The sequence below is a fragment of the Salvelinus sp. IW2-2015 genome, linkage group LG15, assembly GCF_002910315.2.
Source record: "Salvelinus sp. IW2-2015 linkage group LG15, ASM291031v2, whole genome shotgun sequence".
In the NCBI taxonomy this organism is placed as follows: Eukaryota; Metazoa; Chordata; class Actinopteri; order Salmoniformes; family Salmonidae; genus Salvelinus; species Salvelinus sp. IW2-2015.
This window is the reverse complement of record NC_036855.1, coordinates 55,870,176-55,884,416: the sequence shown is the minus strand read 5'-3', so window position 1 is coordinate 55,884,416 and position 14,241 is coordinate 55,870,176. Positions and strand designations below refer to the sequence as shown.

The 14,241-nt window shown below is 44.3% G+C and overlaps 1 protein-coding gene across 1 annotated transcript in view; it reads right to left on the bottom strand.

The window, feature by feature from the left end:
- Nucleotides 1-11,243, bottom strand: part of LOC111973787 (protein BEAN1-like) — a 21,317-nt gene extending 10,074 nt beyond the window's left edge. Inside the window, exons 1-3 of the mRNA XM_024001198.2 lie at nucleotides 10,943-11,243; nucleotides 10,446-10,643; nucleotides 9,468-9,609 (exon numbers count right to left, since the gene is read on the bottom strand). Coding sequence (XP_023856966.1) covers nucleotides 9,468-9,609; nucleotides 10,446-10,643; nucleotides 10,943-10,985 — 383 coding nt within the window. The 5' untranslated portion in view covers nucleotides 10,986-11,243. The remainder of the gene's footprint in view (nucleotides 1-9,467; nucleotides 9,610-10,445; nucleotides 10,644-10,942) is intronic.
- Between the last annotated feature and the right edge of the window lie 2,998 nt (nucleotides 11,244-14,241).

Sequence of the window (14,241 nt, the reverse complement as noted above, 5' to 3'; positions counted from 1 at the left end):
GGATCATCACTGGAGGCTTCGTGCCACGGATCACCACTGGAGGCTTCGTGCCACGGATCACCACTGGAGGCTTCGTGCCATGGATCATCACTGGAGGCTTCGTGCCATGGATCATCACTGGACCGTGGAGACACACTCGAGGTCTGGAGAGCAGAGCTGGCACAACCCGTCCTGGCTGGATGCTCATCCTAGCCCGGCAACTGCGGGGCGRTGGCACAGGACGCACTGGGCTGTGAGAGCGCACCGGAGACACTGTGCGTAGAGCCGGCGCAGGATATACTGGGCCGAGGAGGCGCACTGGAGGTCTGGAGCGTAGAGCTGGCACCACCCTTCCTGGCTGGATGCTCACCCTAGCCCGGCAACAGCGGGGTGCTGGCACAGGATGTACTGGGCTGTGGACACGCACCGGAGACAKAGTGCGCAGAGCTGGCGCTGGATATCCTGGACCGAAGAGACGCACTGGAGGCCAGATGCGCTGAGCCGGCACCATCCGTCCTGGCTGGATGCCCACTCTAGCCCGGCCAATGCGGGGAGCTGGAATATAGCGCACCGGGCTATGAGTGCGCACTGGAGACACACTGCGCAGAGCCGCATAACATGGGGCCTGACTAGTCACACTCTCCCCACGGTAAGCATGAGGAGTTGGCTCAGGTCTCCAACCTGACTCAGCCAATCTCCTCATGTGACCCCCCCATCTTTTTGGGAGTGGCTTCTCGGGCTTCCGTGCTAGCCGTGTCCCCTCGTAACGCTGGGCCCCCTTTCTAGCTGCCTCCGCCTTCCTAGCTGCTTCCACCTGTTCCCATGGGAGGCGATCCCTTCCGGCCAGCATCTCCTCCCACGTCCAGGATCCTTTGCCGTCCAGGATGTCCTCCCATGTCCAGTCCTCCTTACCACGCTGCTTGGTCCGTTTGTGGTGGGATGTTCTGTCACGCTCGTCGGAAGGATGAGACCAAGGTGCAGCGTGGTACGTGTTCATGCTTCTTTATTAAATCCGAACACCAAAAAAACAAACAAAAGAACAACGAACGTCACGTCTGAAGGCTACGCAGAGCTAACAAAAAACAACATCCCACAACCTAAGGTGGCAAAACAGGCTGCCTAAGTATGATTCCCAATCAGAGACAACGATAGACAGCTGTCCCTGATTGAGAACCATACCCGGCCAAAACATAGAAACACAAAACCTAGAAATAAAGAACATAGAATACCCACCCAAATCACACCCTGACCCAGCCAAATAGAGACATAAAAAGGCTCTCTAAGGTCAGGGCGTGACAAATACCCACATATCTCTTAACTTTTCTAACCCATATTGTTAGTCAACTCTAGTCAGAAGGAATATAAAGTTATCAGCTGTTGCCCTGGATACTTTCAGCGGGTTTTTTTCCTACTCGCTTTTATGAATAAATTATGATCATGCTGATCCAGGAAAGAGGGTGAGATTCTCAGCTTGCAGAAGTGTGTGTGTGTGTGTGTGTTTGTTTACGTGTGTCTGATATTCATCACACAGCTCAGCAATGTTATTAATCCCTTCAGGGTGCAATAAACTACCAGCACCACATAAACATTGAAAATAGGGCTTTTCGCTCTAAATCAACACGCTGATACAGACGTTTGTCGAGAGACTCCAGAATTTCTTTGCCAGGTATGGTAGCGTTGTGGACACCTGAGGGCCTAGCTGTTTTCATGCCAGGGTTTCATGAGTGTTACACTAAGCTGAGAATCCCCTCTCTGATTCGGGTGAGAATACTTTGCACGTTGCAGTCGCCCCCCTTATGGGAACTATAAGTCCCCTAGGATGCTAACACAAGGTGTTGCATTCTAAAAAATAATGAATTATTTGCTAGCAAAATAAGATATAACACCGCTACAGCCTAGCCCTGTTTAAAGATTGTCTAATCAATCCTGCCTGCAGTCTACTGCTGTTTTCAATAATCTACATGCTGTAAGTGGTGGTAGGTAGCCTAGCAGTTATGAGCATTGGCCCAGTAATCGAAAGGTTACTGGTTTGAATCCTTGAGCTGACTAGGTGAAAATCTGTTGATGTGCCCTTCAGCAAGGCACTTAATCCTAATTGCTCCTGTAAATCGCTCTGCTAAATTAGGTAAATGTATGTTTGCATACACATTCATTTCCCTGAGCACAGTTGTATAATTGGGCATCATTTTTCATAGGATGAAACTACAGTATGGAGAACCATGGGACTTCTCCAGAAACACCTGTGGTGCATATGACACAGAATGTGTTACATTCCAACGCCTAGAGAGGCGTTCACAACTATGATACATGAATGCAGGTGCGTTAGGCTGTCAAAAAGTTGGACGTAAAGCGCTATATACATCTTTATAGGTATACAATGTACTCCAAAGCCCAAGGAGAGGTGTGGGTCACTAGAGGGAGGACCTCTGGCTTCCGGCCTATAGCTCTAGAGAGATGACAGCACTGACTGGAGCATATGGCCCGGTCTGTCCACTGCACTGCGGGGCTGGCACAGGGAGCTCACTCTTTCAGCTCCCTGGCTCTGTCAGAGGCCCATGCCTGTAGAGCTACGTACAAGAGCAACAGTGTGTGGTTATGAATGTGCTGTGCATACCTTATTGTGCATATACCTGTAGATGTTAGTGTGAGTTTGTGCGTGTGTGTGAATGCATGCGTGTGTGTTTAAATTAGAATACACTCAGTGTACAAAACATTAAGAACACCTGCTCTTTCCATGACATAGACTGACCAGGTGAATCCAGGTGAAAGCTATGATCCCTTATTGATGTCACTTGTTAAATCCACTTCAATCAGTGTAGATGAAGGGGAGGAGACAGGTTGAGACATGGGTTGTGTATGTGTGCCATTCAGAGGGTGAATGGGCCAGACAAAAGATTTAAGAACCTTTCAACGGGGTATGGTAGTATGTGCACCGGTTTGTGCCAAGAACTTCAACGCTGCTGGGGTTTTTCACTCTCAACAGTTTCCCGTGTGTATCAAGAATGGTCCACCATCCAAAGGACATCCAGCCAACTTGACACAACTGTGGGAAGCATTAGATTCAACATCCGCCAGCATCCCTGTGGAACGCTTTCGACACCTTGTAGAGTCCACGAATTGAGGCTGTTCTGAGGGCAAAAGGGAGTGTGGGGTGCAGGTCAATATTAGGAAGGTGTTCTTAATGTTTTATACACTCAGTGTATACAGTACCAGTCCAAAGTTTGGACACACCTACTCATTCAAGGGTTTTTCTTTATTTTTACTATTTTCTACATTGTAGAATAATAGTGAAGACATCAACACTATGAATTAACACATATGGAATCTTGTAGTAACCAAAAAAGTGTTTTATATTTGAGATTCTTTAAAGTAGCCACCCTTTGCCTTGATGACAGCTTTGCACACCCTTGGCATTCTCTCAACCAGCTTCACCTGGAATGCTTTTTCAACAGTCTTGAAGGAGTTCCCACATACGCTGAGCACTTGTTGGCTGCTTTTCCTTCACTCTGCCGTCCAACTCATCCTAAACCATCTCAATTGGGTTGAGGTCAGGTGATTGTGGAGGCCAGGTCATCTGATGCAGCACTCCATCACTCTCCTTCTTAGTCAAATAGCGCTTACACAGCCTGGAGGTGTGTTTTTGGTTATTGTCCTGTTGAAAAAGCCATGCTGGTTAATTGTGCCTTGAATACTAAATTAATCACTAACACTGTCACCAGCAAAGCACCCGGAAACATCACACCTCCTCCTCCATGCTTCACGGTGGGAACCACACATGTGTAGTGGTTTCTTTGCAGCAATTTGACCATGAAGGACTGAGTTCTTTAAATTTTCCGTATTGACTGACCTTCATGTCTTACAGTAATGATGGATTGTATTTCTCTTTGCTTATTTGAGCTGTTCTTGCCATAATATGGACTTGGTCTTTTACCAAATAGGGCTATCTTCTGTATACCAGCCCAACCTTGTCACAACACAACTGATTGGCTCAAATACATTAAGATGGAAAGACATTCCACAAATGAACTTTTAACAAGGCTCACCTGTTAATTGAAATGCATTCCAGGTGACTACCTCATGAAGCTGGTTGAGTGTGCAAAGCTGTCATCAAGGCAAAGGGTGGCTACTTTGAAGAATCTCAAATATAACATATATTGTGATTTGTTTAACACTTTTTTGGTTACTACATGATTCCATGTGTTATTTCAAAGTGTTGATGTCTTTACTATTATTATACAATGTAGAAAATAGTAAAAAATAAAGAAAAACCCTGGAATGAGTAGGTGTGTCCAAACTTTTGACTGTTACTGTATGTAAATAATATAACAGTGTGGTGTGTGTGTGTGTGGGTATTTGTGCTGGGATGTGCCCAGTTCTCTCTCTGCGGAAGCAAGTTCCTTCACGGGCTCCACAGGTGAGCTGCTGATCTAGGTGGTGTAAGCTCTGTAGTTTCCCTCAGCCATCTGTGGCAATGGCAGCACTGCCCAGCATCACATGCCTTTCCCTTCATCCATCCACTCCACCCCGCTGCCTCCTATCCCTGACTATGCACACAATGTACACTACAAAACACACTCTCTCTTTTATCCTCTCCAATGCACTGGTCCTCAGCCCACATATTTAGATATTTCTATTTTCAACTGGATATTCTTCATGATCTAAATCTACCTCAATCTTTGACACATCTTAGCCTAAATTCAGACATAAGAAAACATTCCTGTGGTGTGGTTGATGTTTCCCACGTTAATTGGAACAGCAATGAAGAATATGTAGCTTGAGAAGATGTAGTTTGGGAGTGATAAAAGCACATTAGGCCTCAGACAGGAATCATGCCTCTGTTAATATGAGGAGTGATTTCCCTCCCTCCACAGCATAGCAGAGATGGATGGAGGCTATGAGAGGCAGAGGCATTGACAGAGTGGCTTGTTCAGCACCAACAACCAAGCCCACCACCACCACCACCACCACCACCACCACCACCACCACCACTAAACCCATCTAACAGTGGAGCCTAACATACAAACCAATAATAACACAAGCTCTCTAAAGGCTTGAAAGCACTACTTGACAATTTGCCAAGAAGAAGCTAGTAATCCTGTCTGGTCTTATCATCAAATACGTTGTGTTAGCATAAGACTTTCTTAGATGTAGCTGTGACACATGCAAAGATAAACACCGTTTTTGACAATCTGTTGATCATTAGCATATCTGTCTCATTAAATGACAAGCTATCAACAACCAGGTGTTGGCATTTAGCGCAGAACAAAGACTTGTGTTTTTCATGTGAAGAGACACGATTGGCTAAACCTCCTCTTCCTCTTCCTCTCACCCGTGCCCACTCAATCTCTCTCTTGTAAGCCTTGTTTATACCTGGCGGTAACATGCATCCTGTGTGCTGATCTTGTCCACATTCTGACTGTGCCCACATTTTCAGATATACATCTACACATGGTATTTAAATGTCTCTTATCCATCCACTGTGTCCAAATTCTGACCAGATTTCTGCTCCAAGACGCATGTTAGAACCAGTTATAGATGGGGCTTTAGCCTACGTTTACATACTGTATGTAACCTACAGGTTTATCTGATGGAAAAGGCCAGTGAATAAATGAGGCAGGACATTACTATCTATACAGAAATTGAGTAGATTGATATAACGCCAAACTGACTTACACACTATTCAGTGACATTAATAGCCCTGTCTATGGTTATATTCCATATTTTTCATAATTTTTTGTTGAACAGGAAAGGGCCTGATGTTTCAGATGGCTCCTCTGGAGGGAGAGGTAATTTCACCCTCTTTAGAGGCCCCTCACAGGGCCGTACACAGGGGCCGCCGCACTAATGGAACTGTCATATAAATGCAAATAACATTGTGACTCTGTGAAACAAACCTTGAAGGGCAAGCAGGCAGAATTGAGCCGGATAAACAAACCGCGCACACACACACACACACACACACACACACACACACACACACACACACACACACACACACACACACACACCTGGAGTCCTGAGCGGTAGCCTAGCGTTTAGGAGTGTTGGGCCAGTAACCGACAAGGTAAAAAATCTATCTATGTGTCCTTGAGCAAGGCACTTAACCCTAATTGTTTCAGGGTCCCGGTCAATAATGACTGACCTGTGCTCTGACCCCACTCCCCGACGGTGTTTAAGTGTGATATGCAAAAAATGTATTTCCAATTCACATATGTGAAATAGTACAAATGTAAGCACCCACCTAATTATCTTATCTCATCTTTATACCTGAGGGAGGGGAGGGAAAGGTGGGTGGCTTCAAACCAAACCCACAGAGTAGTCTGTCCATCTACAATAGTTACAGAAAGGTTGAATTTCCTCTCAGGTTTGTTTTCTATCTTCATTCTGAAATACATGGGGTCATTCCAAGATAGTGAAATCATCAGGAGCAGTTTAGGATGTAATCACAGCCCAGTAGTCAGTAAGCAGGTGTAGTGTCAGCCAGAGATCAGAGTGGAGATGATGTGGTGGAGGCTGGCAGGATGTCTAGACCTGCAGATTGAGCCTGTGGAGGTTTAGAGGACTGCCAGGATTAAGCCTCCTCCTCCTATGTAATCCAACCACAGTCAGGAAAGAGTGCATTAACTAGACTCTAGCACACTGAACCTAAACAGGGAATAAAGAACTGCTTCGTAGCCTAACCTCTCTCTGTGAGGAAACAACCTTTTGTTTATTTTATTTTTATTTGATCAGGGAGTCATACTGAGACCAAGGTCTCTTTTACAAATGAGCTCTGAATTACAGAAATGACAGAAAATACACACATCAAAATATAAATACAAAATGCAAGCAGAAAGAAAAACACATTAATCAGTAGTACAYTCCTCAATCAGCTTTCTGAATTGCCCTAGAGGCACCAAAACATCAAATTTAAGAACATTTGGTAGATTGTTACACCTATAAGGTGCAAGAAAACTAAAAGCTGATTTATCTAACTCAGTAGAGACCAAAGGAATTTCCAGAGTTAGCCATCCCTGAGACTGGGTGTCTAAAGTTTAGTAATCATGTTAGGTACAGTGGGAGTTTTTGTAAAAGGGCTTTATATATGAAAACATAGCAATGTATCAACCTACGGGACATCAAAGAGCCAACCGTTTTCTGGTTAGAGAATGCAGTGATGAGTACTTCAACTGTACGTGGTTGCAAAGGGCATAAGTGTCTTAACAGCGCGATTTGCCAAGGCAGGATACTCTGAGCACAGCCCAATACAGAAATCTGGCAGTGGCTTCTGATTAAATTCAATTTTCACGGAACCGCTTGTTGCAATTTCGATGAGACTCTCTTGTTCAGATATRGGTAAGTGGACTYAAGGCAGGGCATGAAAGGGATAACGAATCCAGTTGTTTGTGTCATCCGTTTCGGGAAAGTACCTGCGTAATTGCGCACCCAACTCACTCAGGTGCCTCGCTATATCACATTTGACATTGTCCGTAAGCTTGAGCTCATTTGCACACAAAAAAATCATACAATGATGGAAAGACCTGTGTGTTGTCCTTGTTAATACAGACAGAGAAGAGCTCCAACTTCTTAATCATAGCCTCAAGTCCCGCACATTGAATATAGTTGAAAAAGCCAATTTRTATTCTCAGTTTCTTAACTAAGTCATCAATATGCTTTTTAAAAGACAGCTTTTCATCTATCAAGATGCCCAGATATTTGTAAGCAGGGACACGATCAATATGTACACCATCCAAAGTACATCATCAGAATTGTTTTTATGCACCCTAGAGAACAACATTTACTTAGTTTTACCTGCATTCAATACTCATTTCATAAAGTTATTGTAATACAATGAAGGTAGACTGTAGTTCAGATAGAGCCTGGTCAACCGTGGGGCAATAGCATACACAACAGTATCATTGGCATACAAGTGCAGGTTACAATTTTTTACAGACAAGGTAATATTATTAATGTAAACAGTAAAAAGTACAGGACCCAGAATTGACCCCTGCGGGACACCTTTCGTATGTCCAGYAAACCTGATTTAACACCATCAGTACCCCCGACACATTGAGTTCTATCTGTCAAGTAATTTTTAAACCAACTGTCAAGACTGGTTCTCAGGTTGAGCTTGCTTCCATTTTGTTACACTAACCTAAGGCGATCCTCTCCTCTCATTGAGAGAGGTAGTGAGAAACAGTGTTTATTGTGCCATGTATTCCAATCAATGTATTCTAGACTCTCATTTCTTTCACCTTCTTTTATCAGCTGGCATCATCACAAGTGTCTTTAGAAAGGATGGCAGACCAAACTGCAAGAGAGAGGAATACGGCTGAATTATTAAAGACGCCAATTAGCTGGGCTGCCATTTAGATCAAACACACCGGGCGTCTTTCACCGCAAAGCAGTGGCATTTACCAGCAGCACCAGAAGCTTGCTCAGGGAGCGAAGCAGGCTGTGCGCCGGGCGGTGAGTTTAGAGTAGAGGCGGAGCACCCAGCCATGAAAGAGTTGAGCTGTGCAACAGTGCTCTAATGAACGACTTGACACAACAGCATGGTTCAACTCAACCTCAGAGAGGTTACCGAGGCCTGACCTAACTCAGCAAGCATGCAGGAGAACTGAATTGTAAGGCTGGTGTGTAAATGGAGTCTTCTTTCCTTCTCTTTCTCTTCCTCTCTTTCTCATATCTCTCCTACTCTTTCTGTCTTCTTACTGTATGTCTTCAAAGACTACACTAGGAGGGTAGAGGACAGCCATCTTGGCAAATTGAAACTAAAAAGGCTTTCAAAAGAATCTTCAAGCACAATCCCCACAACTGTTTGCTTCTGATAAGGTGAGCATGGCTTACAGCACAGTTATGATACATACATTATGATTTAGCAGACACTTTTATCCAAAGTGACTGAGTCATGCGTGCATACATTTTACATACGGGTGGTCCCAGGAATTGAACCCACTATCCTGGCTTTGCAAGCACTGTGCTCTACTAATTGAGCTAGAGAACCACAGCTATCGCATGGAAACTGGAATGCAAATGAAATACATATTTGATATATTCCAAAACCCTTTACATTTCAATCATATAACCGTAAGCGTGCACTAAGTACAGAAAGCCTATGGCTCTCCACTATGGTGGTTGATAATATGGTCTTCAGATTGATTAGAGAGCTCTTAACCACTTCTCACATCTACTCCTTACTACAGCTCTCCATTCCTCAGCCCATCCCTCCATTCCATTACCTTGTCCCTTCACAATGGTCCTGCTTCATTATCATAGTCAGATCCTAACACACACACACACGCACACACACCCTGGGGATCACCCAGAGGTAACCCTCCATAGTGGTGATTATGATCATTACTCATCCATCATTTATCACAATGTATGAAGATAACAGCAAATACACCATCAAAAAACTCCCTTTATCTAGCCATGATGGTGACCAAAGGAATGAATAGGATCGTAATGCCATTTGGGTGGTAATACAGTAGAGTTAAATGACTTACTGAGGCGGGGAGTCTGGATACATCACATTGACTTGTGATAGAGTCTCCACGTAGGAGTCAAAGTCAAACGCTGGAGGGAACTCCTCGATACACGTTGACCTCAGCTCCCCGATGGAGCCGCCGTACGAAAAGCCATCCGGAGCTGTGGAGAGGCAGGGCAGTCTAATACAACACAATAGCTTTTTTCTCAGTGAACTATAGCACAGTCAGGATTGTAAATATGCTCTGTGCTCAGTTCAACTGAATTATGTATCTCATGGTTTAGGGATCCTACATTGAACTGAATAAGCAGATTTACAGTAAATATTTATTTTTGCAGTCTATCTGTACTGTTTTTACACTGGAGCAGTCAGAATATTTTATGAAACATAAGGCTAAGGGCATGTGGCTCCTTGAAGATAGAGGGGCTGTGATTGAAGCCAGTGTGATATAATCTGGGTATATCAGCCTTTGGCCAGGCAGAGGGAGAATGGGGCCGCGTCCTCACACAAAGGATGCTCTTTGAGCTTTTTGTGCTGTCTCTGTGTGGACTGACAATGGGACCCAGTCCATTGGGCCAAGTGGCCTTCCACAGACATGGCTTTGGCTGTGTGTGTGTGCGATTCAGTTTGGTGCAATATTTTGTTATTTTCCCATTCCGTTATCAACCCCACAGGCAGAGTGTGGTCCCTTTATTTGAGGTTTCAGGAGAAGAGCACTGGTTGGTTTAAATGCCAGCTCTGGAGAATGCCAAATGTGGCATATTAATGCCATGAGGGTGAAATGTGTTCATTGGAAGACTGAACTGGATATCTTCTACTGATTCAGCTCTGGGAAAAGTAGCATAGAKAATTCATGGCCATACATTTTGTCCCAGGGATTTGTAAATAAGACCTATGAAACKYCTTGRAACTGAAAACSGYTWAACTAAAGRTTATYAATGAACGGGCCTCTAACACACCTACTGGCCTCATCGATGGACAACTCTCTGTAACTCACCATAGCTGGCCCGCAGGTGGGGGTTGCGCAGACGGCTGTCTTTGCGCAGGCTGCCCACGATGATGGTAACGCAGGACAGGAAGAGCACCAGGCCYATGACGATGCCAGCCACCACCAGCGGWGACACCAGCAGGCTGGCCTCGCTGCCCCCATCACGGCAGTCTGGGTACTCATGGGCACTGCTCTGGTTCGAGCTCACTGCACAGTTCACAGACCACAGGTGGGGCCCAGCCACAGAAAAGAGAAAGCAGGGAAGAACGGAATAAAAGAGGGACAGTGTGGAGAGAAGGAAGTGGGAGGGAGGGAGGGAGGTGATAGAGAGAGGAGAGTGGTGAGAGGATTAGAGAAAGTGGAGAGAGAAAAAAACACAGGTTAATTATTTTTGTTGGTTGTAAAGCAGAAATTCAAACCCTTTGTGGCAATGCCAATGTGAGACGTTGCCTCCGTGACCCTACGGAGAGAGACATGTAAGCTGATATTTCTCATCATACACATACCTCTCTGTGGACCGCAGGTCAGGAACACTCCCAAGATTTTCATTCCTCAGCGGAGGAATAGATTCTCAAGTCTGCAGTGTTTAATATTTAATCCTCAACCCGTTAGAATTTTTAAATACACGGGGTGGAACTCTTTCATGTCAGCTCAGGAGGCAGAAACCCAACTTCAGCCATTAGTGGCTCTTCTCAAATCCCCTTCACCCTTTTCATCAGAACTAGAGGGAAACCAAAATAAGCGCACACAACATAAATAAAATGTACTCAAATAACACCACACAGATAGTGACACAGACAGATTCAATATCCAAGTGCAAGCCGAGATAATACAAGCTGCAGTGTTATCTTGCCACATTTGGCATCTGAAAATCTTTTTGGGGACCATCAACAGGAGACAAGAAATCTAATCAATTTATTTATGAGGAGGCCGTTGTCTAAATGCTAATCATATTAGTCTCTATTCATCTCTTCCCTGCTGAGGAATTCCTGCCATAATTGAGGTTATAAAATATTTGTGTTGATCACAATCAATGTTCATCTTTTAATCCACAGTGAGCATTGTGTGTTGATTTGAAGATCTAGCAGAGTAGTCTACTGCGTAACGCTGTTTATGTGTGCCTTCGGAAAGTATTCAGATACGTTGACTTTTTCCACATTTGTTAGGTTACAGCCTTATTCTAAAATTGATTAAATTGTTTTCCCCCTCATCAAGCTACACACAATATCCCATAATGACAAAGCAAAAACAGTTTTAATTTTTTTTGTTGCTCATTTATAAAAAAACAAAAAAAACTGAAATGTCACATTTACATAAGTATTCAGACCCTTTACTCAGTACTTTGTTTAAGCACCTTTGGCAGCGATTACAGCCGTGGGTCTTCTTGGGTATGACGCTACAAGCTTGGCACACCTGTATTTGYGGAGTTTCTCCCATTCTTCTCTGCAGATCCTCTCAAGCTCTGTCAGGTTGGATGGGGAGAGTTGCTGCACAGCTATTTTCAGGTCCCTTCAGAGATGTTCAATCGGGTTCAAGTCCGGGCTCTGGCTGGGCCACTCAAGGTCATTCAGAGACTTGTCCCGAAGCCACTCCTGCGCTGTCTTGGCTGTGTGCTTAGGGTCGTTGTCCTGATGGAAGGTGAACCTTCGCCCCAGTCTGAGGTCCTGAGCGCTCTGGAGCAGGTTTTCATCAAGGATCTCTCTGTATTTTGCTCCGTTCATCTTTGCCTCGATCCTGACTAGTCTCCCAGTCCCTGCCGCTGAAAAACATCTGCATAGCATGAGCATGATGCTGCCACCACCATGCTTCACCGTAGGGATGGTGCCAGGTTTCTTCCAGARGTGACGCTTTACATTCAGGCCAAAGAGTTCAATCTTGATTTCATCAGACCAGAGAATCTTGTTTCTCATGGTCTGAGTCTTTAGGTGTCTTCTGGCWAACTCCAAGCGGGCTGTCATGTGCCTTTTTTCTGAGGAGTGGCGTCCGTCTGGCCACTCTACCATAAAGGCCTGATTGGTGGAGTGCTGCAGAGATCTGCAGAGATGGTTGTTCTTCTGGAGGGTTCTCCCATCTCTACAGAGGAACTATAGAGCTCTGTCAGAGTGACCATTGGGTTCTTGGTCACCTCCCTGACCAAGGCCCTTCTCCCCTGACTGCTCAGTTTGGCTAGGTGGCCAGCTCTAGGAAGAGTCTTGGTGGTTCCAAACTTCTTCCATTTAAGAATGATGGAGGCCACTGTGTTCTTGGGGACCTTCAATGCTGCAGACATTGTTTGGTACCCTTCCCCAGATCTGTGCCTAGACACAATCCTGTTTCGGAYCTCTACYGACAATTCCTTCGACCTCATGGCTTGGTTTTTGCTCTGGCATACACTGTCAACTGTGGGACCTTATATAGACAGGTGTGTGCCTTTCCAAATCATGTCCAATCAAATGAATTTACCACAGGTGGACTCTAATCAAGTTGTAGAAACATCTCAAGGATGATCAATGGAAAAAGGATGCACCTGAGCTCAATTTCGAGTCTGATAACAAAGGGTCTGAATACTTATGTAAATAAGGTATTTCTGTTTTTGCTTGTCGATCTATCCGGGCGCGGGTCCGGCAGGCGTACAGGTGGCTGCGCTAGATCTCCGCCGGCACGGATGGGTCATTGCTAATGTGATCCCATCTGGCTCGGGAATAACGGCGTGGTCCTCACAAATCATCCGACTAAGACACCCTAGGTTCTCTTAGTTATCTTTGTGTCACAATTATATCTAGGTTGTTAGACGTTACAGTCGGAGTGTACAAAAGTCATAGCAGTTGAGTCGTGGTTTTCCTTTTGTTATTGCGCTCCTATCGTTGTGCATTGAGATTATTGATTGAAAATATGAGAAGTACAGGATAAGGAAAATATAGATGGTTTAGTGTTGTGTGTAGTTGTCTAGAAAGTCTATGGTGCCTGAATGGGTCCCATTAGAGACAGCTGGTTACTGTGTTTTGATTGGGAGCCTATTTTAAGACAGCCATAGGCTTTAGCTGTTGTGGGTCATTGTATATGTCTAGTCTATGTCGAACGTAATGTAGTTTGTGTGTACACTTGCGTTTGTAGTTTCACGGTCGTTTGTTTTTTGTTAGTTTGAATAAGTGTTTTCGTGTTCCGTTCTTCAATATAATAAAAAAGAAGATGTATTCATATCATGCTGCGGCCTTGGTCCTCTCACTCATATCAAGACGATCGTTGACAGTACATAACAAAATGTGGAGAAAGTCAAGGGGTCTGAATACTTTCCAAAGGCACTGTAGTTGCCTGCATCCCTGCAGTGGCCACACAGCAAACCAGGAACATTCCCACAACATTATATTTCCATTAAGTTCTAACAATTAGGAAAAATAACACCCAAACATTCAAAATAATGTTTATGATACAAAATGTTTTTTTTTTTTACATGTTTTAATGAATATCCTTGGAATGTTCAAACATTCACATAAAATATTGTGCACAACATCGTAACAGCCTACCACAGTATGATCTATCCCTAAGTTTCTTAATTAGTGTTTCCAGCGTTTGTTAATGTAATTACAACAGTTTTGTTTTTAGGGAACATACTTGAACTCAGGTGAATGTTATTATACAAACTTGTATAATCATAATCAGCACAACTGGACAGTTTTTGGTGTATTTATAACGTTTGGGGAAACCTATTGAATGTCTGGGTACATCACAGAACCAATTTTGGTTTGCTGGGCATCCTGATTGGCTAGTGAGGCACATTGACATCATTGCAAAACAACGATGTTATCAAAACAAGGGACTACTTGCT